The following is a 26,797-nucleotide window of genomic DNA, read 5'->3' on the forward strand; positions in this document are numbered from 1 at the left end:
AGCTGAAATATTAAGACCAAGAAACTCTAGTGCAGTAAGAGACATATTTTTATATATATGTAAGATATACAGTAATTGGAAAACTTATAACTTGAATAATGCCTGGAAAGCTGTTTTTACAACTCCATTTAAAAATATTGGTCACATTTCATCAGATCAAGGGCTTTATGCAAATGTATTTGAAGTAAATCACTTCTGATACCTATTTCATATGACTTTTCAAATAACCCATTATGTGTTGATGCTGCATGTCTCTGAGCCCACTCAGTGGGCTCAGTGACTTAAGTGATCCTGTCCTGTCCTGAAACTGTAATTATGCCTTTGCTAACTTTGAAGTGTCTTCAGAATCCGATTTTTATGCTGCAGACATGAACAAAAAATAAGTTGGACTGATAATGGTTCTATTAATCTTTTGAAATCATGAACTGTTTGTCCAGGCAGAATTCAGACCTCACCATTCAGAGAGATTCTAGTCTGTAACTTCACAGCACATCTAGAACAGTTTATCTTTCCATTTGAAAGTGACAGAGTCACCAGCTCCTAATAATCTAGACAGTTTGTATTCCACCATTCACTCATACATTCACAAAGGATCCTTAAATTATATTGCGTGATTACACAGAAGTGGACAAACAAAGAATAAGGAAAGGAGAAGGAATATCATCAAAAGTTTAATTAATTTTAGTTAATGTTTGCCAAAAGAACCACTGCTCAAATATAATTTTCCTATCTATATTTCATATTAGGAGATTAAAAATAGACAGAACTGTACTATAGATGCTGGCCCAGGTAGAGTGTATTCAGAGCCATTCCTGCTATATAAATAGATACAGTTGGATTGCTTTTGAGCTCATTAAAACTGAAGAGGATTTTTTTTTTTTATGCCTCCAGTTCATTTTCAGCATCCAAGCTGAGTTATTTACTAGAGTAGGTATGCTTGTTCAAGAATCTTTCACAACTTTTTATGAAGAAGGTTATGTCATCATCTCTTCTGTTAGTTCAAAACTTCTTTCTCCTTTAGTCTAGTTTGACAGTCCTGCTGGTGATATTTGGCCATCAGGTTTTTAAAACCTCGCTGCAACTGCAGTTGCTAAATTAAGAAATACTAGAAGGTTATCCTCTTCTTGATTCGCGGTGGAGGAAATGTGTCTCTGTAAAAGCCAGTGGCAAAAGCCCTCGGTTTGATTTCAAGAAGAACAAGATTTCATCAACTATTTGTACATCCAGTTGGCTGAATCTAATACCTTACATCGACTAAACATAGAACAAAAGGGCACTACCAAAAATCATAGAATCATAGAATACCAGGTTGGAAGGGACCTCAAGGATCATCTGGTCCAACCTTTCTAGCACAGTCTAGACAAGATGGCCCAGCACCATGTCCAGCTGAGTCTTAAATTTGTGTTCAGCGTAGCGGAGTCAACCACTTCCCTGGGGAGATTATTCCAATGATTGACTGTTCTCATTGTGAAAAATTTATCTGTCGTGTCCAATCGGAATCTCCCTGGGAGTAACTTGTACCCATTACCCCTTGTCCTCACCATGTGACTCCTTGTAAAAAGGGAGTCTCCATCTTCTTTGTAGCTCCCCTTTAAGTACTGGTACATGGTGATGAGATCACCTCTAAGCCTTCTTTTCTCAAGGCTGAACAAACCCAGCTCTCTCAGCCTATCCTCACAGGGCAGGCTTCCCAGACCCTCGATCATCTTGGTGGCCCTTCTCTGGACCCCCTCCAGCCTGTCCACATCTTTTTTGTATAATGGGGACCAGAACTGTACGCAGTATTCCAGGTGTGGCCTGACAAGCGCTGAGTAGAGTGGGATAATGACTTCTTTATCTCTGCTGGTGATGCCCTTTTTGATGTAACCCAGCATCCTGATGGCATTCTTGGCCGCAGCAGCACACTGTTCACTCATGTTGAGCTTCCTGTCCACCAGGACCCCCAGGTCCCTTTCCATGGAGCTGCTCTCTAGCCAGGTGGATCTCAGTCTGAGCTGCACTCTTGGATTATGTTTTCCCAGGTGCAAGACCTTACACTTGTCTTTGTTAAAAAGATTGAGGTTATTGTCCCTTTTTTTGGTTCTGCTACTGTTTCTTGATACAGTAGTACCATTTTCATGGCTCATAGCTTTCTCCACATAGTCACTTTTGGGGATAAAAAGAAGAAATCTCTCACACAGGTTTATGACTGTATTTTTAGTGAGTCCCTCAAGTCCAATTTTAATTAGGAGTGAATAAGAAGAAATATTCTGTCATCTGAAAAATACTTAATTTGCTCTTTCATAGAAAAATAAACAGCTGAATAAAAAGCTTTAAACTTCACAGAAAAATCAGACACGTATGTACAACACATTTTTCTAAAAATCTCTAACTTTCTGATAACAGAACTGTTAGTTTCTGAGCAAGCAAGGGCACGTGACTTCTTTTACAGACTGTTTGGCTTAAGAGACTTCGGGACCTTATCAGAGGAATTTGGATTTAAATGCAGCCCCTAGTGGAAACACAAGTGTGGTCTGTTGGTGGAGTGCCATGTTACCATCCAGTTAGAAGCGCTCAGGCAAAGATAAGTTTCCTGAGGAATATAAAACCTCTGATGATTTTTGAGTGCAGTGGCTGGACCAAGTTCTCTGTTGATGTAACTCCTTTGGCTTTAGTATCAGTAGGAATTTGGCTCAGAGCTTTTCTGGGCCAGAATTCAAAAGAGGCTCAATCTATCCCCTCTTAGCTTATTTACATCTTTTTGTGTGTTGGTTTTATGGTGTTTTTGTGGTAGTTCCCAAAAGACTCAAACACTGAAGACCTTCAAGTTTAGTGTTTTAGTATATTTTGCAAAGCTTTAGACCAAAGGCTTGGTTCATTCTGCTGTGCAAACCTAGACTATGAGCTCTTGGTGTCAAGAATTATAGCCTTAGATGGAAATGTAAAGACAGAAGAGCTTATAGCGATGCTTATATTGGGGATCTGAATGCATGTTTTAATGTCTCGGGTTTCTTTTCATCATTACTGTCAGATGCATGATCAGCTTTGAAGGATTAGATAGCACTGCTTTGAAATTGCAGCTTTCTGTATCTCTTAATCACAGTTACAATGCTTTTGTTCATTCACTGGTTTTGTTAAGTGTCTTGGTGGAGTGGGGAGGGCTTCACCTACCTGCAGTGTAAGGTGCAGTCCACAGCTGTGCTAACCATCATTTATGGTTAATGCACTTGAAAGGCCATGTCATTTATCTTAACCTGAAATAGGCATCTAAATGAACTCAGGGGAAGCCTGACTCTAGTGAGTTTGTGTGAGGGTACATGGTGTGGTTTATAGTGACAGCTATTATAGTGTGCAGCTAGTAAGTAGACTTAGACAGCACCTCATTGTGTTGCCACCACATTCATTTATATGATAATTCACAAACATATGTGCAACAAACTACAAGCTAGGAATAAAAAAAATGAAATTAGCCCGTACAATAAAAGTGCCAGAGTAGTGACCTCTACATTCTAAAATAAACATACATTTGTATAATCATAATCAGATTGGTTATCCTGTCAGTCTATTTTGAAAACATAATAGTATAGTACTTAGATAATAATTCATTGCTAGCTAAATTAATGCATGGTATCATGTCATTAGATTACGTAACACTGACATTCAAGGACTATCATGCTTTTATAAAACTCTCTTTTACTACAGGCCAGTGCTAGGCCTGTTTTTGAAAAATGTACAAAGTCCTTACTCGTACAAATAGTCCCGTTGGCTACAGTGAGATTATTCCTACGAAAAAGAACTGCAAGATATAGCACTTAGGCAAGTCATTAATTTTATTTTTGCAGGTTTTTTTTTTCAACTTGATTTGGAAATAAACAATGGTTCCTTAACTGTTGTAAATTGCCCCAGCGCCTTCTGAAGCTGAATTGGAAGGTATTTAGTGGGGCTGTGCTGGCACATTAGTTTAATACTCTGATTTGTAGTTGGTAGTACTTTTTTTTCTGACCATTAGTATCTTATTTTGTCCAGTACTGGGCACATTGCCAGCAATTGAAGTAGTGCCTAATATAATGTAGAATACGGAATGTTTATAGGACTGAAGCGAAATTCTCGTTCAGCAACTATTACATCTAAAATGGTGTGACCGAATTTATTGGCAGGTTTGTTACTAAGTTTCAACTTAAAGTAATTAACCTAAATAATCTAGAAAATATCAGCAATGAAATCTGAAAACAAAAATTCTACAGTGAAATGTTAGCAGTAGCCTATTTCGAGGGCAAAAAAATGCTATTATGTAATGCAGTCACATAATTGCCCATGAGAGATTGTAATACAGTACATTTACTAAGGGAGAACTCCCCAGCCACCAAGGAGTGATAAAGCAAGGAGTATTTAAAAAAGCAATGTATTCGTACTTTGAATATTGTATTTGTTTTACTGTTAAGGTTATTGAAAAAAAAGGTTATTACTACTAAGGGATAGTAAAGGGTACTGAGTGAAACTGAGAAAAGTTTTGCAAGGTTTATTGTGTTGCCAGGTGTGTCTCCTGTGCTGCTGATGAGATGTGTGATCTCAGTTACAGCTGTTTATCTGCAGAGAAGATATTCCTGATTTAGAGCAGTTCAGGCACTTCACCTTTCATTGTATTTTATATTCTGGGTGGCAGTTTGATGCCTATTGTCAAAAGCATTTTGATATCTCCTACATTAAATAGAGAGGTAAAAAAGACATATTCTAAAATACAATTCACAGTGAAATCACAGGAAAGGTTCACTTTAGGATGTGAGTCTGTGGGTGAAAATTCAAGGCAACTTTTCCAAGTCATTTTTACCTATCCTTAGTAATGTTTATGCAGCACTGTACTCACACATGCTTCAAGAAGTTTTTCAGCTTTGTAGTGCTTAATAATTCGTGTTTGATATTAATTCAATATTAAGTGGCTGGGTTTTTTTTTGATAGGCCATAGAAAACGTATGGGCTGGTGGCTGAGATTTTACAACACTTGAAGTCAGCAAGAGCAATAAAATATGTGGTATGGTTTCATGAGGTTGGTGTTAACATCTCTGGTTGTCAATGGGTGTCGCATTGTGTCATTAGCTAACCTGTTCTTGAATAACCCATTGCAGAGCGTCTGAGGTGTGCACGGCTACTACACAACAGGCGTGCATTGCAGATGACACAGCTCTGTAACTTTTTCAGATATGTTATTGCTTCTCTTTCATATCATGCACCAGTAACATCTTAAAATATGAATCTGTGGCTTCAGTTTATAATCAATGCTGGGATCTACTGTACTAGAAAAGGGGGCTTTTGATAATTTTCAGCCATTTCTCCAAAAGTCAATCCCTTTCTCAAACCAGATACTTCTTCCCATTTTCAGATGACACAGAAGTCTCCAGAGGAATCTAAATTAGGATCCTTAGGGAGAAGAGCAAGTAGCAATGGAAAATTACAAGACATGCAATTTTGGAGGAATATACTGCAGCTATAATGTTCCCGTAGTATACAGGCTGAACGGTGCAGCACTCAAAGACAAGAATACCGTGTGTACTCTTGTTTTCCTCTAAGTCCTATTTTATTTTTAGGCCTGCCTGTCACTGACAAGCCAAATGTTGTACCCCAACGAAGGGGCAGCTTACCAAGACAAGTTACAGAACCTTCTGTTTAGCACTCTTGCAACACAGAGCAATGGTATCTAAGATTAACACTGTAGATAGATAGGTTTACCTCAGACTCTGCGGTAGTGCTTGTACTTTATTTCTTCTACTGCAGGAAATACTTGGAATAATGCGTGTACTTGAGGTAGCTAACTCAAACATATCTCTGAAGTACCTTGCAGAGGCAAGGGTACTCCTTGTCATGTGGACCAGAACATGGGCTATCTTATGAACTGCCTCAGTGAGATTTGGAATGGTGCAAATTTCTCTTAACACCTTGTATAGGTACGCTGAACCATTATTTCTTGAAACAGGCTGCTTGGATCACAGTGTCATCCCTTTTCGTGGGATATAAAGAAGCATAATTCAAAGCAGCATCTTCTGTTGTATTTTATCTGTCGTGGTTCACCTCAATCTCAAAGGAGCAAAGTCTTTGACTTGAAGAGTAAATTCATTCTTAGGTGGTTTTAATTTCAGCCAGCTCTTTTGTGTTCATCTGTAGATGCCAGCTCAGCTAAATGACAGCAGTAGGGCTGCATTGTAATTTTGAATGATTAGCCCTGCAGGAACTGATCTTGCCCATCTAGAAGACAGGAAATGTAGTCTGAGCAAAAATGGTCTGAGTATGAAATAAGTGAAGTCTTCTTTGCAGAACATTGGTTGTTTTTTAATTCCCTTACTAAAGAAAAGGTCTTAATACTCTTAGGGTGTTTCCTGAGACCTGTGCCACAAATGACCATAATGACTTATTGTCTTGCAGATTAGAGGGGGTAGTCTTTCACTTTGAAAAGTTGCTGATTTGCAAACATTGCAGACTTTTTACCTGTCAACTCTACTCTATTTTCTAATTGACATTTAATGACAGAGTTAGCTGGCTAAACAAGTATTAGGATCATCAGAATTTATCCTAGATTCTCTAGAGTAAATAATTATTTCTAGAGAAATAGAATGGAAGCTTATTTCAGATGAAGCTAGGTCAAATCAGTGTTTCACGCATAATGCATAAAATAGTTATGCTGTTGGAGCAGAGAAACAGCTTTTCTCTTGTATAGTTACAGAGAAGTTTAAACGAATTTTCATCAGTTACATTTGTACTCCTTTTGTGTTCAGTTTCCAGGAATAGGTGAACAAATCAAGCTTTTCTGGTAAAATTTCGCTAAAAGCAGACTTCAAAGCTTCCTGTATGAGGAGTAGATAATGAAACTGTATACTAATTTTGTAATGCTGGAGAAGCTTGTGTCCTCATCCATTCAGAAAATAGAAACACTGCTGTGTGACTTAGGTGACCAACCATAATGATACCAAGGAAAGCTTTTTCAAGGTCCATTTTGGCCAATGTGTCCTATTATGTAGCATGACTTTGAAATACCTTGGGCCATCCATGTAAAAGAGTTGGGTGGTTATAGACTGATTTAGCGGTATTAGGTTTTAAATGAGGAAGTAATGTCCCATGGACTTGGGGACTGCAATGAAGCTTAGCAAAGTAGCCCCATGAGTAAAATAATATGAAATTGCTTCAGAGACCCAAGACTGAAGGACTTGAGAGATTTACCTTTTCAGGTCTCCATTCACTGCCCATTTGCATTTAGTGAATCGTTTAACTATGTGTTTAACTTTAAACAGGTGCCTAAATCCCGTAAGAGGTAGAGTACTTAAAGCAGAACACACACTTAACTGCTTTGCTGAACCACAGCCTTATTTCTTACCTACTGTTTCCATGTTTTTTTGCTTATGTGGCAAGAAGACTTGTATTGGATATGAACCAAAACACAATTTTAACCCTTCTGCCAGCTACTTTCAGAAACATTCATCCTTCCTATGCCCAAGTCTGCTGATCAGTGAGGCAGAAAATTATGTCTCTGAATGTTTGCCTGGATTAAAAAGGATGTTATTTAAAAAGTGTGGCTAATGTGATGTGGTGAACGTGATCTAGCTAATACATTTACGAGGCTGACAGAAGCAAGATGGTGTATACTTTAACATGAGTTAAGCTGGTCAAGTTAAAAACTACAGATTTTTGGAACACATTAGTGGGAAGCACAAGCTGATAATGTCTAGTGCACCATCAGATTTCAGATGAGAGCAAACCCAAATTATTCCAGAATAGCTGGCTCTAACAAGCTGTATGAATTTGAAACTTTCAGGATATGAACCAGTATAATAGTTGCTTGGTTGTGTTTTGCCATAACAGTAAGTAGGTGCTGTCAAATGATAAGTGGCAGTTTCTTTTGTGACTCACTTTTCCTGACTTGCCAGCTGGCTTATATGCTTTCCCTCAGTTGGGTGGAAATGTTTTTCACTGACTGAATTGTCAGTGCTTCAAGATTTTCAGATCTGACGATGGAGATCTTTGCAACTCATAATTTTACTAATGGGTTGTGTTAATGTACCAATTTTTAAATTCATGGGAGAAATTTATGTCACTCTTGTAACATTTGTAAAATGATGACTTTGTTAAATGGATGTGCAATTAACCAGCTAAAAAATAATTGTTAGAAAGACTCTTTTGGCCAGAGTATGTCACAAAACTCTCGGCTCATTTATCACCAGCTGCATCCATTAATTCCACACTGCTTGGCACTGTCTAACAGAGACTTCTGAAACATAACATTTTAAATTTAATAAAACACAAAGAGCTTTAGAGCAGGAATAGGCTGGTTTAAAATACTTAACTGTTTTTTAGAAACCCAGGTTACTTTTTTTTTAGTTTCTCTCCCCTCCTGCTTTACATTTCCTTCTGTTGAATATGACTATATGTAAGGAGAATTATCCAGTTGTAAATTGTAGAGAACTGACAGATTGCTATTGGTTATATGGTCTGAGCACTAAGAATGCCAAGATGTTCCAGCTCTCTGCTTCTCCCAGACAATTTTGGTAAAACAATTGTATCCTGTCAGTCCAATCATTTATCCCAAAGAATCATTGCTACAGCTTTGGTGTACTATTTTCTAAAGAGCATAAATTTGGTCAAGTTGCTGTCTTACAAGTCACTGCTAAATATTATGGAGATGGATTTCATTCACGGGAACTTACAACTGATTTTCCATGATCATCAGATAAGGACTGGCATTCAAACCTGATTTGGTCCACATGATATATAACGTATATGCACAATAGAACGAATGTTTCATTTATTAATAAGGCAAGTGAAAAGAGAAGGGGAAAAGAAAGATCTTTATTAGACAAATATGTCACTTGTTTAAGTTCTAAAAAGTGTTGTATTCTTTTTTTCCTTCTTCCCTTTCTCCAGTTTATCGAGGTTTCTGGACAGTTCTTATGCTCCTGGGAGTGCTCACTATTGTGATGGCTAGTTTCTTCATCATCTGTGCAGCTCCTTTTGCCAGCCACATTCTGTACAAGGCAGGAGGAGGCTTTTTCATCATTGCTGGTGGGTATACTGTTTGCTCAGTCAATTAAAGAAGAGAAAGGATGAGGTATTTCTTCCATTTTCCTTGACCAGAAATTATATTAATCATGGTTAAAAGAAAGAACAAGCATATGCTTCTGTCCTTTTGCTTGTGGAGTGCCTGCCTTGGAGACAATTCTTTCCACAGTTATTTAGTCATGAAGCTATTCTATAAGCTACTTTTAGATTAAGACAAAAAAATACAGGGCAAATCATGGAATTACACTGCAATTTCAATCTATTTTTTTAGCAAGAAAAAGAATGGGTATTTAGGGATGCTGCCTTATAGGATTCTCAAGGGCTTTAGCTAAGGAGAGGGTTTTTTTAATTAGTGATACAAAAGATGATTATGCTGGGCTCTAAAGAAGTTGGAAGACACAGCACATTCACATGACCAATATAGGAGAAATGTTTTGGATGTGATTGGATTACACAAAATAGTTGTCACATATGAGTAAGTGGGAGCTCTAAACCTCTGTGCATGAAAGAATAACAATTTCCTCCTTCCTCATTACCCACACATACTATGGAGGATGCACCCGCCCAGAATTCAGCTGATACGGGCAGCTCTCTGGGATGCTCTTCTGTTAACCTTGTAAAGTCTGGGAAGATGCCACACTGGTGTGTGACATACGGTTGTGTAGCATGTAAATGATAGTATGTGCTCAATCACTGGTCTTTTTTGTATAAAGCCTGGTGAGAGGCAGTCCTGTGAGAGCAGGATTGTGTTATGGGGCAGAGCCACTCGTGTCAGGACCAAAAGGCCTGGGCTCTCTTTCTGCTTCTGTTACTGACCTGCTGACCTTGCTTCCCCACTTCACCTCGCAGCTCTGCATACGCACCTAGTGATCTTTATTCCCTTTTAAAGGACCCTCAGTGAAGTGTGGGAAGTATTTTGTAATATTTTTGCTGAAAAATCTCCTGCATACTTGGATTTGATCCCTTGAGAATTACTCCTTCACTCTTTTAAAAGACATACAAAAAATATTCATAGTCTGAAGGAAATCCTAAGATACTTCAATGTGTTTTGCCACTGGTTTGCAGGGTAAGAGCCCATGTGAGTCCTGCTTTTTTCCTGCATTTGTAATCTGTAAAAAACCTCAGTTGTCACTAGAAAGTAGCAGAGGCTGTTGGAGAGGAAACAGGCACTTGGAAGGCACCAGGAACTGACGGGCAGAGGCCCAAAACAGCGTGTGTGTTCCCCACTCTGGGCCAGTTCATCTGCCCTCATTCAGGCAGGGGAAAGTTAGATCCCCAAGTCTGTGCTAGTCTCCCTTGGCTTCCCTAGGAGGCCTGCAGGAGGCAATAACATTCATTGGCAGTCAAAACAGTAGGTGTGTAAGAAGTTCCCTCAGCTGGGGTTTCATTTCTTCCTGAAAGTGGGGTCTAATATGGGTCGGATGAATGTGTTATAGAGGAACCCTAAACCTCTCTTTCCTTTACTGAGGAAATCTAGAGAGACTATGTTGCTCTTTCCCCACCTTGTCTGATGGATCTCGTCTCTCCCCAGCAATCCTTGTATCTCAAAGAGGGTTCCATGGTCACAGAAGCCAAAGCCCTGTTTGCGACGCTAGCTACAAAGCTAGGAGCTGATGCACAGTGTATGCCAACTTTTTTACAGTTTTCATCCCTTGGGCAGCAGGTTTGAGACCATCATCACCTGGGTGCCCATGCCCTTACCTCTCACCCTCAGACCCCTGTAATTACCCACTCAAGGACTCAAGGTCTCTCTGCCAGCATCATTGCTGCCCATGTAGATGAACTGCAAAGGGTCTCCAAGGGCCAAAGGAGCCTCAGAAGCCTCTTCACAGTGTCACATATCTGGGGCCCAGAATAGCAGCAAACATACCCGCAGAGCAATTCTAACGTCTGATCTGTGGCAGAGTCACACACCTGCCTTTTCTTCACCCTGATCTTTAAGGAAGGTTGCCCACTTCTCTTATTGAGTGGTGCAGCTGAACTACCACAAATGGAGAGGCTCACACAATTATTAGTATTTGAGGCAGCTTATTGACTAGCAGCTTTCCCTATTAAACTTTGTAACCACATTAACTACCTGAGGCTGCAGGTGAAGCTACAGATGCTACACCTGTGGGGAAAAAGTGCATATCAATTCAACGATACCACAGTCAGTGACTCAAACGCTGTCTTTGCAGCCTCACCTTCAAGTCTACAGTATCAGAGGATGGACCAAGAGCAGCTACAGTAGTGCAAACTGTGGGAAGCCTTATAGTTGCTTCAAAGGTCATAGGAAAAGAAGGGAAAGCTGCCATAAAATAATCACTTAGAGCAGCCTTCAGTGAAGTCTGTAATTACCCTGGGCCTGTTCCTGCCTGAGTGGTGGTGAAAACTGTCCTCTTGTACTGGTGTCAAACAAGCAAGCCCCCAGGATGCGCACAGAGCATTACAGAATCACACCCTTGTGACGAACCAAGATTTGAAGTACAAGTATGACTTCTGCTTCCTGCCAAAAGAGTGAAAAAAACTGATATTTTAATTCTAGCTTCTAGATGAGGACAAAAATCTGTCTTCAGAGCTATGTGCCAACTCCCATAGCTCTTAAGTGGGATCCTCTGCACGTACTTCAGAGCAGAATGTCAGCCATACTTCTTAAATAAAGATCACAAGGGGCCAACGTAAGTAGTAGAATCGGTAATAAGGACAAGGGCAGAAAAATGCAATTGGAAAAAAAAATACTCACACATACAAGTTTTTCTCAAGTGAGATAAAGAGTTCTAAACTTCTAGGCACAAGTAAAAAGCTCATATCATTCTTTCCAGCACCTGTTGTCTTCGTGTCTGCATAGTAAAAGATTCATGCCATAAACAGCCATTCACCATTGACAAGTGAAAGGCATTTCTACGTGGGAAGAATAAGTACTAAAGGCCAGCAAACTGCCTCTTCAATTCATAGACATTTCTAAAGGTTCTGTATTCTTTCTCCTCTGCAATATGCACAAGTATTTGTTTGAAAGAAATTCAAAAGAATAAATGCAAAAGACAGAAAAGAGTGACCTCAGAGAAGTCCACGTCTTATCACACTGCACAGAGCTGTGTATCAAACATGTGTGTTCTTAAAAAAATGCAAAATGGAAAAAAAGAAAGAAAAAGGAGGGGGAGGGAAGTATTTATTTGTCTTAATCTCTTTCAGACATATTTCATGTTCTAGGAATAATTTCCCCCATCATTCCTGATTCATGCAACTGCTGTTTTATTTTATATTCACTGAAAGGCAAGGGCAAATGGACACCCGCACACTATGCAAAAGGTCTAAATGCCGAAAATGTAGAAATACATCATAGCACACATTGTTCCTAAAAATAATCGCTTCATGAAATTATGGAGGTTTTTTTCAATGTCAGTAATTTTGCCTTGGAGCTTGGCTATGAGAGTTCATGACATTCACAACAGATAGTCACTGCAAGACTGCAGGAACAGATTTCCCAGAATAAATATATGTTCATTTTAGTATATTCTCATCCATAATGAACAGACATTCCTATTACACTTGTAATGGATGCTTTCTCAGCTCTTACTGGCATGACTAATATTCTGAAGGAAAGAGACAAGCTAGTGAGTTGAACTTGTGGATACAGAAGTAGGATGGAATAGCAGTAGTGTAGTTATATAAATAGAGGAATTCTCCCCATTGTCTTCCACAAGCAGCATAAAATTTATCTAAGAAAATACTCTCCAGCAGTTAGAGTCTAATTCTGACCTCTCTTCAGTTTTGCATGGGCTCTGCGGATGGTTCTGAGTTACTAGTATTCCAGTGACTATACTAGATTCTTCAGAATCAAGTCAAAATCTTGTGATTAGGGGTGATGTAAAGAAATAGGCTAATTTTAAACTTTTTGCAATATATGATTTTTCTTCAAAAATACCATATTCCGTACATATAAATTGAGGCAGTGAGATTTTGAAGTGATGGGAGCTAGTTTAAAACACTTGAGCAGACCAAGATAGACAATTGCTTTAGTAAGATTTTGTATTGCCTTCAGTCCAATGCCTTCCCTTTTGTTTGAGTATACTCCAGTGAATGGTACTTCACTGACTGCTATAAATAACCAAAGCAGGATGTTGCAGAAATAGTGTAGATGTACGCACAAAGTAGAAGGATGGAGAGGCAGAAGACTTGTATTTATTAGCAACTCTGTTATGGTATGTGTTATGTGTTAAGCAAATCTGCCTTGGCTTTGAGGACCAAACCTTCTTTGAAAGCCAGAGTCGAGAGCAAAGCTTGGATACTCAGAACCTCTGAATATCAGATTAGTTGTTTTTGTGCCTCATTTTTCTTTCTACAAAATGGAGATAAACCCAGCTTTTGATCTGTATTTTTGTAAACACCATATAAAGTGCTGACTGTTATTTGACACGACTATTGCAGTTCATAATGCATAGACAAAATTTATATCTTGTGGCCTGTAAAAAATACTTCACACGTTATGTGTATCTGAATTTTACATGCTACTCAGCCCGCTGAACAAATGGTTTGTACTCTGTCCTTGATACTGCTTCTTCAAGCCTTTCTTGAACCATTAACATCCCACCATTTTGTTAAAATAAGACAATGCAAACATACATGAAAGCCTATAATCTGAAAAGAAACAGTATTCTTTTGGAATCTAACAACGAGATAAATATTTAAGTGCTAGTAACTATTCATTATGCTCATGACTTGCCTTTGACTCGGGTATTTTGATGCAATCACTGTGGATGCCAGGAGGAAAAACCCTTTAAGTCAAAGAGACTTGCACATGTGCTTAAATTTAAGCACAACCTGAAGTGCTTAATGCATAGGAAGGAACTAATGCCTCTGGCCCTAAACATCAAACATTTTAAGTAGATGCATTAGTGATAATAGAAGATCTGCTTCCCTGCTCTCACCACTGCTTCTAATGTACTCTAACATCTTAGGAAACAAGACCAAATGGACAAAACAGAGAGTCTACCTGTTAAGAAATGCTTCTGTTTTCCTTTTTCTCTGTTACCATTTGTAACATACAGGAGCCTCAGTAAACTCCTGTGAAAGTGCTTAACTCCCATGAAATCATAACTCTGAAAATTGGACAAAAGGACTACTAACAAATGAAATGCCGTTGGAGGCAACAGGACACGGGCAGTTTTTACTTAGCCTGATTCTACTGTTCAAGACATTTCTTGAACACACTAAGCAATATACCTACTAATTAGCCTCCATTAGCAGATAGTGAGAACCCTTAAATACTCTTCTAGTGCCTTAATTAACTAAGACGGTTTATATATTCTCCCTTTCTTTTTCTTTCTTTTAAAGAAGGACATTTATCTCTGCTTGACATACATTTCTTCAGCAAATTTCCATACCCAACAATTTGCCACACACAGGTATTAGCAGCTTGCTGTGAAATCACCGGATGGATTTCAGCTTCCCTGAAGTTGTTTTACCACTGGCAGCACTGGCTTGTTATTTTGCACTTACATGGAGTTGGCTGTAGCTTAACCACCTAAAAGGTGTTGCTTCAGACTGCCTGAAGAGCAAGGGGTGCCCATTTTGAGGTTAAAGCACATCTGAATGAGTTTTGTTTCAATGGCAGATGCTTCTGAGTAACTGGGCTGTGTAGCTTTGTGTCAGCCCAGGGTGCCAGAGGTCAAAAGCATTCCAGATGTGCAAAGCCTGGTTACACTTACCTGCTGCTACAGTAAGGGAATATACATCACTACTTTCTGTAATTATTATTGTTTTGGACTAAGTTTGCCCTGATGTAGAGAATAAATAGAAGACTACAGACATTTGAAAATGCACAGGCACAGCCATCTGAAGAGGTAAATTCCAATGTTCGTATGGATTGTGCCATATTATCAATGTATCTTTCCAAATCTTTGGGCTATAATTTTTTTTTGGTTGAAGTTTTGAAACCTTGGAGAAACTCCATGTCTCTAATAACTCCATTTATGAGTTTGGCCCTGAATCTTTTTGCTTTTTACATCAAAAGTTACTACCTCTGCTTGGTTCTGATTTTCCTGTGTTGCTACATTATCTGTTATCATTAGATGTTCTGTTATAGGAATCATCTGCTCAATTTGACTTGTATTTGGAGAGTCTTCAATTTAATTTCTCATTCTTTATGTCTGGCCCTAAGATGATCCTTCTCTCTGATTGTTTCACCAGTTGTATGTTTGATACAATTGCAGCACTAAGTTCCATCAGAATTGAGTTTTACTTAGGTAAAATACTTTCAAAATTGAATTTATGCCTTTTAGAGTTGAGTGTTGGTTTTTTTCAAACTTTGTTAGTAATTTAAGCCCTAGCAAAAAATGTAATCCTGGAAGTATATTTCATAGACAGGAAATGTGTCTGTCTCCTTCTTTATTTAGTTTTTCTCCTTTCTTTCAGCCTCATAAAAATTGCAGATCCTTTGGGATTTTCAGTCACATTTTGATTATGCCTCAGGTTAACTACTTCAGCTCATTTTTTGGTGGGCTTCAAAAGGTAGTGTTCACAAACATTGAGTTGTGAGCTCTCACCTGTCAGATGTTCAGGATGTCCAGAATGTAAAAGTATTATATTTTGACAATAAAGCACCAACAAGAATGTCACCAGATCACCAATTTAAACTGCTGCAGCTAACCTGTCTGATTTTGCCTGAAGCAAATGAGGGAGTGATGACAAGAGTTGCTCCCTGGTAAGCAGGTAGGAAGGGCAAGGAAAGGAGGTGGTGAGGCAGCATCTCAGGGTGGGGATGGGAAAAGTTAACCATGAAAGGTTACCAGGACTGGTGGGTCTGGAAGCAAGTGCCTGTCCATGGGTGCTTACAAAGTACATTTGTGGGTTTTGCCACAAGTCTCACATTTGTTCAAGGTTGCATTGCAAGTATTTAGGAGGATGGGGAAGAGACCACAAATACCTTTGACTCATACTCTGCTGCTCTACAGCCTGTAGACTCAAGTTTGGCAATAAGTGTTCCCAGGAGTATGCACTGGCTTGTGGTTTTAATGAGGCATCTAAACATCCTGGGATAAAAACATGATGGGGTGGTGTTCCCCAAATATTTTAATGTTGGAATAGATACTCCTGCTGCTGTAACTGTGCTGTGACAGCTGGAGCTCAAGGAGCAAGTGGGTACAGGCTGGAGCATGCAAAAAATTCAGACTTGTGCCCTCAGTTTTCCAGCAGATCTGCTAGAGCATCTGTGCTGCAGGCTTGCATTTCTCAAGTGTCCACATTCCTCTAAAGTGAAATGAAATATTAGGCTGCAACTGATACTTTGGAAAGCACTTTCTTCTTATATCTCCTTCTGGTGCATAGTAACGAAGAGATTAACAAAGTTTGTAAGGACATGTGCTCCTATTACTATCATGTGTAAACAATCTAAGGGCCTTTTGGAGGAGTGGTTGGGAAAAGGCTGTGAATTATGTGGTGGATTAATTCCAGGAAACTGTTGTATCCAGTCTGAGGTTATTACTAATAGCCTGCTTCATAGCTATTATTTAATTATTGTTGGTTTTTTTTCCTATACCAGAAACTTCTAATGTGGAGGATTTTGAATTAAATACATCTGAATTTGTCTGCAAAATATTTGAGTAGAATACTCTGAAAGTAGTACTTTTCAGACAAAGCCCTTTTCATAAGAAAAAAGAAGCAAAATATAGAGAGGTGAAGATGATATAGAAAGATTTCCCACCCATTTTCCCTTTTCATATCTCATCCAAAACACTGTGATAGAAACACTGTCAGAGTTTGGGAAGCAAAGGTAGGTATTCTTTTCCAGGTCGTTCTGACCCATCTCCCCTCCTTCGGCTTCTGAATTCAAAACGGTAAATACCTGCCTGAATTTTGTCCCTAAACACACCTGTGTTTCGGCCTACCCACCAAAATCAGATACATCCTTTGTCATGGGAGTATGCCTTTTAGTGCAAATCAGAAGCAAGATGGAGATAGTGCTTGTGAGAGGAAGCCAAAGGCAAAAAATATCCAGTGGGGGCTGACTGTGCCTTGCAGATGAGGCCTCAAGCATTGATGGTTTTCTAGGTATTACAGTAAATGCACCCAGCATTTGTCTCACACTCTGTTGTTAAAACCTGGTGTTTCTTTTTCAGGTGTCTTGTTTTCGCTGGTAGTCATGATGTATGTCATCTGGGTCCAGGCGATGGCTGATCTGGAAAACTACACAAACATGAAAAAAATGGATTGCCCAGACTTTGCTGTTTATGTACGCTATGGCTGGTCTTTTATGCTGGCTCCTATAGGAGTATTTTTTGCTTTATTAGCAGGAATGCTCTTCTTGTTGGTAGGTCGTGCCATTTATTTACACTCAGACTAGTCATACACTGCTGAAGGCAATACAGGAATCCTAGTGAAACTTCATGACAATTGTAAACTGGAACACAATTTTATACATTATTACCATTATGGCGATCCTAAGTATGCAGGCAGACTTCTGGAAGTTCTTCTGTTACTTGTTTAAGGGTAAAGGACACAAAACTCAAACAGGAAGAAACCACCTTTAGTTCCATCTAGTTGTTTTTATAGTTCTTTAGAAAGTACCTACGTGGTTCTCCATATTGTACTATTAGCAGCATTTTTTGCAGTTTTGCAAACAGAGGAAGGCAAAAATTTCCTGCAAGCAAAAGCCCAACATGAAGTGGGCCAAATCAACATTTTATACATTTGTCTTTTAACATTTACTTTGTGCTTCTTCTTGTGGAGAGTGGTACAAGGTGGAGGAGAAAACCAACATTCAAACACAGTAATCCAATCTACCTCCTCTCCTGTTTTCCACTACTTGCTTTAGCTTTAGTAAAGCAAACATGTCTGCGCTTTATAAAAATAGTGTGCAGTTGTTCATGCAGCATCCATGGGAAGAGGATGAGAGAGAAGACAATTGCCATGAACAGTGACCTGGTGCTAGTCCATCCATGTAAAAGCTTAACTCCTTCCACTACCTGTTTCTCTTCTGTATGCATTCGAAAGCTGTATCCTTCTGTATTCTGAAATCAATGTTTGTTGCATGATTCTATAAGCCAATATGCCACAGTTAAATTACTAGCTGAAGTTATGCCAAAATTGGATGTTGAATTATAGCATTAATATTTTAATCAAGTTTTAAACCTTTTATTTTTGAATGGAATAATTGGCTCCTCCAACAAACATTTTCCTGGTTGTGTAAAATGACTTTTTTATTAAAAAAGGTTTATTATGAAGACAATATCTAGGACATGAAAAATGTGTGTTTTATGTAGCCTTCATTTTCCCAAATATTAAAAATCAGCATTATAGACCAAATCCAACTTGCCTACTAGTCATCCCAGGGAAAGCAATGAGACTAGCTAAGACAGCAGGGGAGATGGATTTGGTTCTATATATTGTAGTAGTGGCTGGTTCTCTGTGTATGTGTGTGTGCGCGCGCTTATGTTTGGAAGATGGGTGAGGATGGGACTGTATGCATGGTATGGAAGAGACGGGGTGGAGTTTTAACAATGGGGAAACTTTGTCTGGCATTGGGCCCAGGCTGAAATTAAATCCATCTGAGAGTGTGTTGGTTTTCACTTTGTAACTTAATGCAGAATAGTTTGGGACTGATGGGGAAAAATAAAGACTGCATGTTGGTTTCTTCTTGTTCATAATGCTTAATTCCACAGCTGTTATGAATACTGAAAGCATCACTAAAAGGCAGGAAAGGAGTGCCCACCTAGATGATGTGGTGGGCCAGATTGGATGTTGCTTCCATTTCGGGAGCTTTTGTGATTGGAAGCTTTCCAGCCTTCCCTGCTACTTATTTATTTTTCCATCATCAAGATTAGCTTTAGACATTATAGAACAGGAAGACAACAAGGCGGGGGGTAGGGGAGCTGGGACTATGAGGTTTGGAATAATTACCAAATCACAAAAATATTTTTATTGGCAGCTAACATGGTGTTTTTAATTACTGTGCCAGAGAGTATGATGGGTGAATTTTAACCAAATATTCATAAGCATATATATGAACTCCATATAAATGATAGCCATCCGGAGAACATTAGGGTTACACCGTAATGCCCTTGGTTAGTCAGGAAATTCTGAAATTAACCCTACCCCTTGTGCATGTGGTATTATGTTCCTGCCCTTAATTACACAATCACATACTGTTTCTCAAATAATACAATCTGTTGGTATTTACCCCCTTTACAGTCTAAGATACTCACTGGTAATTGTGGAGGTAAATTCAATAATCAGGAGTTATTTGACTAGGTACCCCTCCCAAACCCTGTCTGCTTCACTGCAGGGGAGAGTCCTTCTCCACAAGAGCTTAGAGGGGGCAATACGCTTGAGCCACTTTCTTGCAACTTTTAGAAGCTGGAGGAATTGAGAGGTGCCTCAGAGCTGGACTTCTTCCAGCAAGCCTAACCATGTGTGCAGCAGCAACTAATAAACTCTGCAAGGAACGAGCCAAAGGCTCCTGTGGAGCCCTTAATTCAGCCCATGTGCATCTTCAGAAGTCTCTCCATCATGCAGCTAAATTAGCTACACTCTTGTGTGTGAGGCAGCCTCTCTTGGAGGCAGCCCTTTGGGTCAGGCTGCGGGCGTAATGGCCACTGAAGATCGAAGGTGTTCCTGGGGGTTTCCTTAGAAACTTCAGGAAGCCTTTCTGGCGTCAGTAGAAATTGCTTGAGTACTCATAAATTCTTCACTCAAACTCATGCTTTTGGCAATAGTCTGTAGCTATATCTATTTGCTTTAATTGGATACCACCTTCTTCTCCTAATGGCAGAACTGAGAATCAGGTTCCTTCTGAAATGGTGTGGACAGGTTGATTGCTCCCTCCAAAACATGCATGTAGCTGAGCATATGATGTGTAATAAGTAGCTGCTGCAGACCAGGGAGTGGTGTTGAGGGTGGTGGGGAGGCATTTCTGTATGGCTATTACCTAAAAGCACAGCCTAAGTCTTGTTCTTCCAATTTCATTAAAGCACTATGTGCAGGGGAACGGGTTTGTAAGAACTCGGGGAAGACAGGCCAGCTAAGGAGACTCACTCCATGGCATTCTTCCAGATCTGCTTTTGTCTAGAAAATCCTTGGCGGCGATGCAGGGATTTTCATGATTAGAGCTGAGTAAAAGATTGTAAAGGGGATTAAATACTGTAATCAAAATATTCTGTGAAATTTGTCAAAAAGAACTGTGTTCCTCACAAACGTATAGGGTTTTGGGTTTTTTATTTTTAATTGCCTGTCTGGCTTAATAGTCTGTGGTCATATTGGAAGAAAAGAGATTTTTTTTTTTAAGTAACATGTTTAGAAAAGTGATGGTAAAAGGAACAGGCAGATAAGAAGCATTTTCTGATTACTTTCAATCTGACAAACATCCGCTTGTCCAGTGCAAGCACGGTGAGAACCGTGACTGCCCGCAAAGGAGGCAGTGAGAAAACGAGGGGATGGAGGTAAGAAAGGAGCGAGAGATAGGAGGGCGAGCGTCCCTCTGCGATGCCCTCTGCCAGCCCGCTGTGCAGCTGTTGTGGATTCCTGGGGGACATGCTGACACAACGTGGCAAAGGCAGCTGCGGACAAAAACAGTCAAAAAAGGATTTGCCCCGGGTTTATCCTCGTTACTCACTGGGGTGGCTGCTGGAAGTTTCACTGGAGCTGACCTTCATGAAATATGTGGCTGTTTATTGACGTTTATGTTAGTGAGGTAAAGCAATGTTCTCCTTTGAGGAAATGCAAAATAAAGCCCGCTCTGTTTCTCTGGAGGGTGCCTAGCTGCTGCAACGGAGTCTGTACTCTATAGTGTGCTAGTAAACTGCTAGTAGGACGATCGTAAATAGTGTCGGTATTGCTGTGTCCCCGTTCTTGCAAAAGCCTAACTGGCTGCAAAGTATGTTGTGCTTATTATCTTTTAGGAAGTCATACTGTACCTCTTAAATGAACTATTTACCTTCTGATGCAGCAGCTCAGTTGTCCTCTGGCTCTCCTGTTCCTATCTGTACTTTCAGCAATGTGATTTCCAGGCAGTGAAGACTAGATTAAGTACGTTCACTTGAAATTCTGTTGTGTTAACATAGAATAAATCTGGATTGATGCTGCTGAAGTTGGTGGAGATACTGAAATTGAAAACAGAAGTCGGTCATCTGTAATCAAAAGTGACAGAAGGGATGAAGAATCACGAGGATTTACAGTGCCACTTTTCCCTCCGTGTCTCTTACTCACGTTAACAGTTTAAACTGGTCTATCTTTCCAGTCCACCATGTGGCTCATCTACCCAGGAGACACGTTGACAAAGGGGATCAGGAGAGCCATCTGACATGAAGGTAAGAAGGAATGGAGGGCTGGCAGCATCTCCTATGTTAGACACCTCCAAACTCTGCGCCTGCTTTTTTCCCTACATCCCAAAGAGCCCAGAGGGCCTCACAGGCTCTACATTTTACTGTGAGGATAAGAGGAGGGCCTGGAGAAGAAGTCACCCCATGTTATTTGCTGTAGATCTGTTCCTAAAAACTGCCAAGGATGCACTTGGTACAAACTAGGGGGAGCCCCCACACATGAACGGTGCCTTTCATGCAGGGAGGCAGCCACTCTGAACGGGCTTGCAGCAAAGGGATGGTCTCAGTGGCGGTACTTCACATTTGGCACACCGTTCCCCCACACCCTGTGCCCTGGGTGCCCAAGGAGATATTCTCTGAAATGACCTGCACATGATTCAGGTTTTAAACAGTTTAAGAAAAAGATCTTAAATTAATGCATCTTTAAGATGGAAACACATTTAAAACAGAAAGAAATGCAGAAAGATAATGAAAACGTTCCCCCCCCCCTTTTCTATACCACATCAGATTGACTTATCCTGTGTTATGTGGCTTTACTTTGAAACAGATCACTCTCATTGCAACACGTTTAATGCTGCCAGCCACCACATGGTTCTTTGGCAGCTATTTAAAGCTCAGATCATATTACTCTGTCGCAGTGCTAGGCACCCATGTTCCAACTGGTATACAACTGATCTAAAGAGAAATCAGCTTCAGGTTTTGTTCTCTGAGATTAAATGTGACGGCATGATCTCTATGATCCTGTTTTTCCCCCCTTTTCTCCGTTTTTTTGTTTGTTTTTTTTTTTTTTTTTTTCCATATGCATTATTACTTTTTGGAACAGCATTTTGCTAGCACCACAAGGGAAATTCAGTAGGTTGTCAGCCTGATATAGTGTATTATCAGACACGTTAGCTTTTCCTACCTCTTACATTTGCTTAAGAGCTTATAAACCACAGAGAATAAAAAGTGCTAAATAGAATGAAATGACCTGTCAAGGGTAGATATAGTATTTGTGAATGACTTAAAAAAATTCCACCAGCTTCAAGCACTCCAGTCTCACTGACCGTCCGCGCTGTCTTGAAATTTGGCCTCTTTCTTTTTTCCCCCCAAGTAAAGTGCTTTGATGATCACTGATCTTTGATGATTGTTTCTTGAAAAGGACTAATTTTGTCTTCCCTTATTCAGTCCAGGATGAGATTTTGTAGCAGGAGGGGATGCCATTATGAGATTCGAAATAGATTTGAATTCTGCTCTTAATATAATGAGCCTAATCTTGAATTTTACAAAACATTGAACAAAGTCAAGACAAACGACTCCCAAGAAGAATTAACCAATAAATACTTTACACAGCAGGGAATTTAATTATTTTATTAATGGAGAATAGGAGAACTTTCCATAGGAAATAAAGTGACTGATCTCATACCCAGGTCATTGTTAACCCTGATAGATGTATTAAAGTGAGGAGCTGGGCTGATCAGCTAGCATTTAACCTCTCTCAGGAAATATGGGAGAGTGCTTACCCAGAAGCTCCAGTGGGTGTTGATTAGGAAACTGAAGTTTTGTATGTAATCCTTCTTTCACTACGTTTTTCTAAAGTCCTGTCCGTGTCATTCGTCATCGTCCGCCTGTGTCCCCCCCTGGCACCCAGCAATTACATCAAAACCTTTTGAGGGTTTAAAGCTTTGCCCTGAACCTTAAATAGCAGCTTGCTAGTCAAAGCAATATGAACAGCATATTCCTATATGTTCCAGGACTAGTGCGAAGGTTATAATGTAACTTGTTTCTTTGGCATGTACATCACGTAATCCGGTACAAGAGCACCGTTTTCAGCCTTCCAGGGGGAGCAGGCTTTAGGGAGGGGAGTGCGAAGGCTGCCTCGGAGCACCGCATGCTTCCAGGCGCTGGCGTGCTGCTGCCATGCACATAACAGTCCCCAACACGCCTGGTGCTGAGATGAGCCTGCACAGCTATGTGAGCTGCTCCAGGACCCGCACCGGAGTCCAGACGTGGGACGATACAGCTTAAAAGGCAGTCTCCAGAGATGTCTATGTAGCAACGTACTGTGGACATACCAACTAGCTCCAAAAAGTTAGCCTGCGTACTGGACTCTGCCAGCTGATGGTGACTGTGCTGTGGTGTGCAAGACAGAGTTGGTCAAAGAGAGAGGAGGAACTATAACCCAGACTATGCTCTCTGCCTTATCCACAGAAACGAGGCCCAGTGTGCCAGTACGGTGTTCCCATCGCTGGAGCTCAACCTTTGCCTATAGCGAATGCTTGGTTTGTTCTTGAAGTTGCACAACACTCCATTAATTTGTGGCTTTTCCAAATATTAGCTGTGTCTGAGGAAATGAGCCTGGTGGGATTCAGAACAGAATGTGGCATGTGTAGGTTGTGACTTTTCACCTGGATTGATACGGTATTGTATAGAAGCTATGCAGAGCTTCATATTTCCTTGGAAGACCTTTCTGATAGACTACTAACTCTCTGTTTCTACAAAGAACGCAATCCATAGGAGGTACTTGCTTCTAGTTGCTATCAGAAAAAAAAGCTCTAACCTGATCAAAAACCCCCCAACTCCTATCAGCTTAGTTTTTCTAGCCCTAATGAAAACCTAGTAGTGCCTTATTGTATGAACAGTCCCATAGAAATCAGTGTCACAAGGCAATGATGTACATGCTCAAAGACAGGATGGCGGCAGCTGGTTCTAGTACATGACACCCTCTTATAACTCTAACCTGTGATTCACCCAATAGGAAAATATTTGGGTAATGTTTCTGCAGTAAGAAGCATTACTTCGTAATTCAGATGTATTGGAATATTAAGTAATTATATTCCAATTATTAATTGCTATAAAAAGGCATGCCTGATGTTTTTTCTCTACAGAAAAGAACCCCAACAAATGCTATGCATATTTCAATGTCAGTGAAATACCCTTCAGACTGCCCTTGGTAATCTGTGCCCATGTCTTCGCTGCTCCAGTGAAATAAGCACATCCCTTGAAAACCGCATGAATCAGCTATGGGCTCTTTAATAAGGAGTTTCTGCATTCAGAGAGGGAGGAAATTCATGAACTAGAGAGACCAAAGTAGAAGCCCCAGTTAGAAGCCAATGCTCCTACAGCTTGGTATCTGAAACTCTTTGATCAGTCGTATGCTTGGGTTATTTGGTCAGATCCTTATTCCAGCACAAACATACTGCCTGTTCAGTTATCACCTGTATGTCCAGACATAGGGATACCTTTAGATGCAAGAGTGTCTAAAAACTGCTCAATAATAGAAAAAGACGGGACCCTGAGAGAGCAATTTAACAAAAAGCATTTGGCCCATGCCAGCTCTTCAGGGCACCCAGATTCTGCTGATGAAGAACACTGAAGGTGTAGCTTTGAGTTTGGAAAGACGACTTGTACAGCATGAGATTCTGAACTACCTGTTCTTCCAGCGTAAGACAAACAGTTGGCAAAACCAAACTTGCACCTCGTGAGACAAGGATGCCTGCCAACTGCTTTCTCTGTAAAAGAACTGCAACCTGCATCACATTTGTAGGGATTTGTATTTGCTGTTTAGCTTAAGAGGGAACGCAGGTAATATCCACGTCACCCCTGTGCAAGCCGTAACCCATATGTTGTACACCGGTTGGGAATCCCATCAGCTGATGCCTACATCTGTCAGCCCGCCGCTGTTTACCCTCACTCAGCGACTCGTAAAAGTGGGCTGGAGGAAGATGACGAAGAAATTTTTGGAGAGGGGGTGCGTGGCCCGGGGGGTGTGTTGCTGTGGTGAGGTCTACCCCGCGTAAAGGGACGGGTCGGGCTGCGGCACAACCGCGGGGCTTCCAGCAGAGCCGTGGGGCAGCGGGGCCGAAGTGGAGGAGCCCGGGAGCGGTGCGGGAGCGGTGCGGGAGCGGTGCGGGCCGGGCTGCGGGCGGGGGCTGCAAGGCGGCCGGCGGCCACCGGGTGGCTTCATCTCACCTCGAAAGAAGCTGAGCCGGGAGCTGCTTCCAGAGAAAGCGGCTTGTTAGCGCTAATGAGAGCCTGGCTTTTCTCCTCCCGTCGCGGAGCATTTGCTGTCAGCTCAGGTTTTATCCATTTAAAAGTATCTCGGCCTCCCTGTTTATTCTGGGGGCTTCAAGTCTGGCAGCCTTCACAGAGTTGAGGCTAATACGCTTAAGCACGTTTTACCCTTCACAGGGGTCTTATGTTACCTTAAGAACAACAAAGGCCGTTTCTGGGGCAGGAGAGCCCCAAATGTTGTGCTAAAAGCTCTTTACAGCCTACCAGACTCCTGTTCCCGCAGTGCTGCTTTACTTTTTGCTATAAACGGGTGCTTCAATAATTTCTTGCTTAAATAATTAGCCATTAGAGTAATACATATTAATAACTATAATACATGGGGTTTTTTTAAACACTTATATTCATTCATAAGATCTCAAAGTGCTTTTTAAATGAGGTCAGCGCAATTAACCCTATCGAACCGCTGCTGCGAAGAATTTCCAGACGTGCTCATAACTGCTGCTGTCACTGTGCATCAGCCAGGCAAATGGTCCCGTTTCTAACACCTTTAAGCCAAGGCTGGAACCAAAACCAAAACAGCGGGAAGCCTCCATATTAGACAAGGTTTTTGGTCACAGAAGCTACTGCTGCCTTGAAGGGAGGAAGAAAACAGCCTGGAAGCATTTGGAAACTGCCCTGCTGTGGTTAAAATGGTTGGGGATCACTGAAGAACTGAAATGAGGAGAAGCAGCAGTTGGCAAAAACTGGAAGAGGTAGCAGTAAGGAGGAGAGCGAAGTTTCTTAAGTGACATGTAGCTTAGAGAGCTGTCACAGTTTTTGAGATAGGCTCCTGCCCTTCCTCGGAGAAAAACCTTCCCAGTGATCTGGAAGAGTGAGGGGGCTAAAGCCCTAAAAGGAGGCCTCCAATTTTAGAAATGTCTCTCCTCTACATAATCCCTCCACTTTTATAACATTTTCTAGGTATGACATACAAACTGTGTACCTGACAAATCCTCCGTTTGCGTTAGATTTAAGTGGCTTCCCTCCCATCGCACCTCACTGTTAAAAATACATTACAGAAATTACTATCCTGCTTAGGAAAGAGTATGATGACTCTAGTGTCTGTCATTTATCTCTAAAACATTTTGGCACTTTTCCTGCCAGGTTGTCTTTTCCTTTCAGCTTTGATGGGGGGAAGGGAAAGTGCAGGGTTAGGGCAAGATTTTTCAGTTTCCTTGGTTATTGCATGCATGCATTGCAGCCCACATGCCAGGCATGATGGGATCTAAATGCTGAGCAGGAGCAGGGAAATCCTCAGGAGGAAAGGCAAATAGAAAGCACAGAGAAGCCACAGTTTGGGCTGCCATAAGAATGGCCATATTGAATCAGACCAAAAGTATTGGCCCAGGATCCTGTCTTCCTACGGTGGCCAGTGTTTACAGAAAGACTGTCAGCAAACAGCAAGTGTAACATGAACTTTCCTCTCGAGTGACCTTCCTGCAAAGGGGACAAAT

General features: G+C 40.7%; 1 protein-coding gene across 2 annotated transcripts in view; it reads left to right on the plus strand.

The window, feature by feature from the left end:
* The window catches only part of TMEM182 (transmembrane protein 182), a 38,894-nt gene extending 20,671 nt beyond the window's left edge, over nt 1–18,223 (plus strand). For both annotated transcript variants that reach the window (XM_087759579.1, XM_009472596.2), the window contains 2 exons: nt 8,884–9,021; nt 17,115–18,223. In XM_087759579.1, coding sequence (XP_087615705.1) covers nt 8,884–9,021; nt 17,115–17,338 — 362 coding nt within the window. In that variant the 3' untranslated portion in view covers nt 17,339–18,223. The remainder of the gene's footprint in view (nt 1–8,883; nt 9,022–17,114) is intronic.
* The last annotated feature ends 8,574 nt before the right edge of the window (nt 18,224–26,797 follow it).

Source organism: Nipponia nippon, unplaced genomic scaffold (assembly GCF_047370975.1).
Source record: "Nipponia nippon isolate SJK-2023a ecotype South Korea unplaced genomic scaffold, ASM4737097v1 scaffold_2, whole genome shotgun sequence".
NCBI lineage: Eukaryota > Metazoa > Chordata > Aves > Pelecaniformes > Threskiornithidae > Nipponia > Nipponia nippon.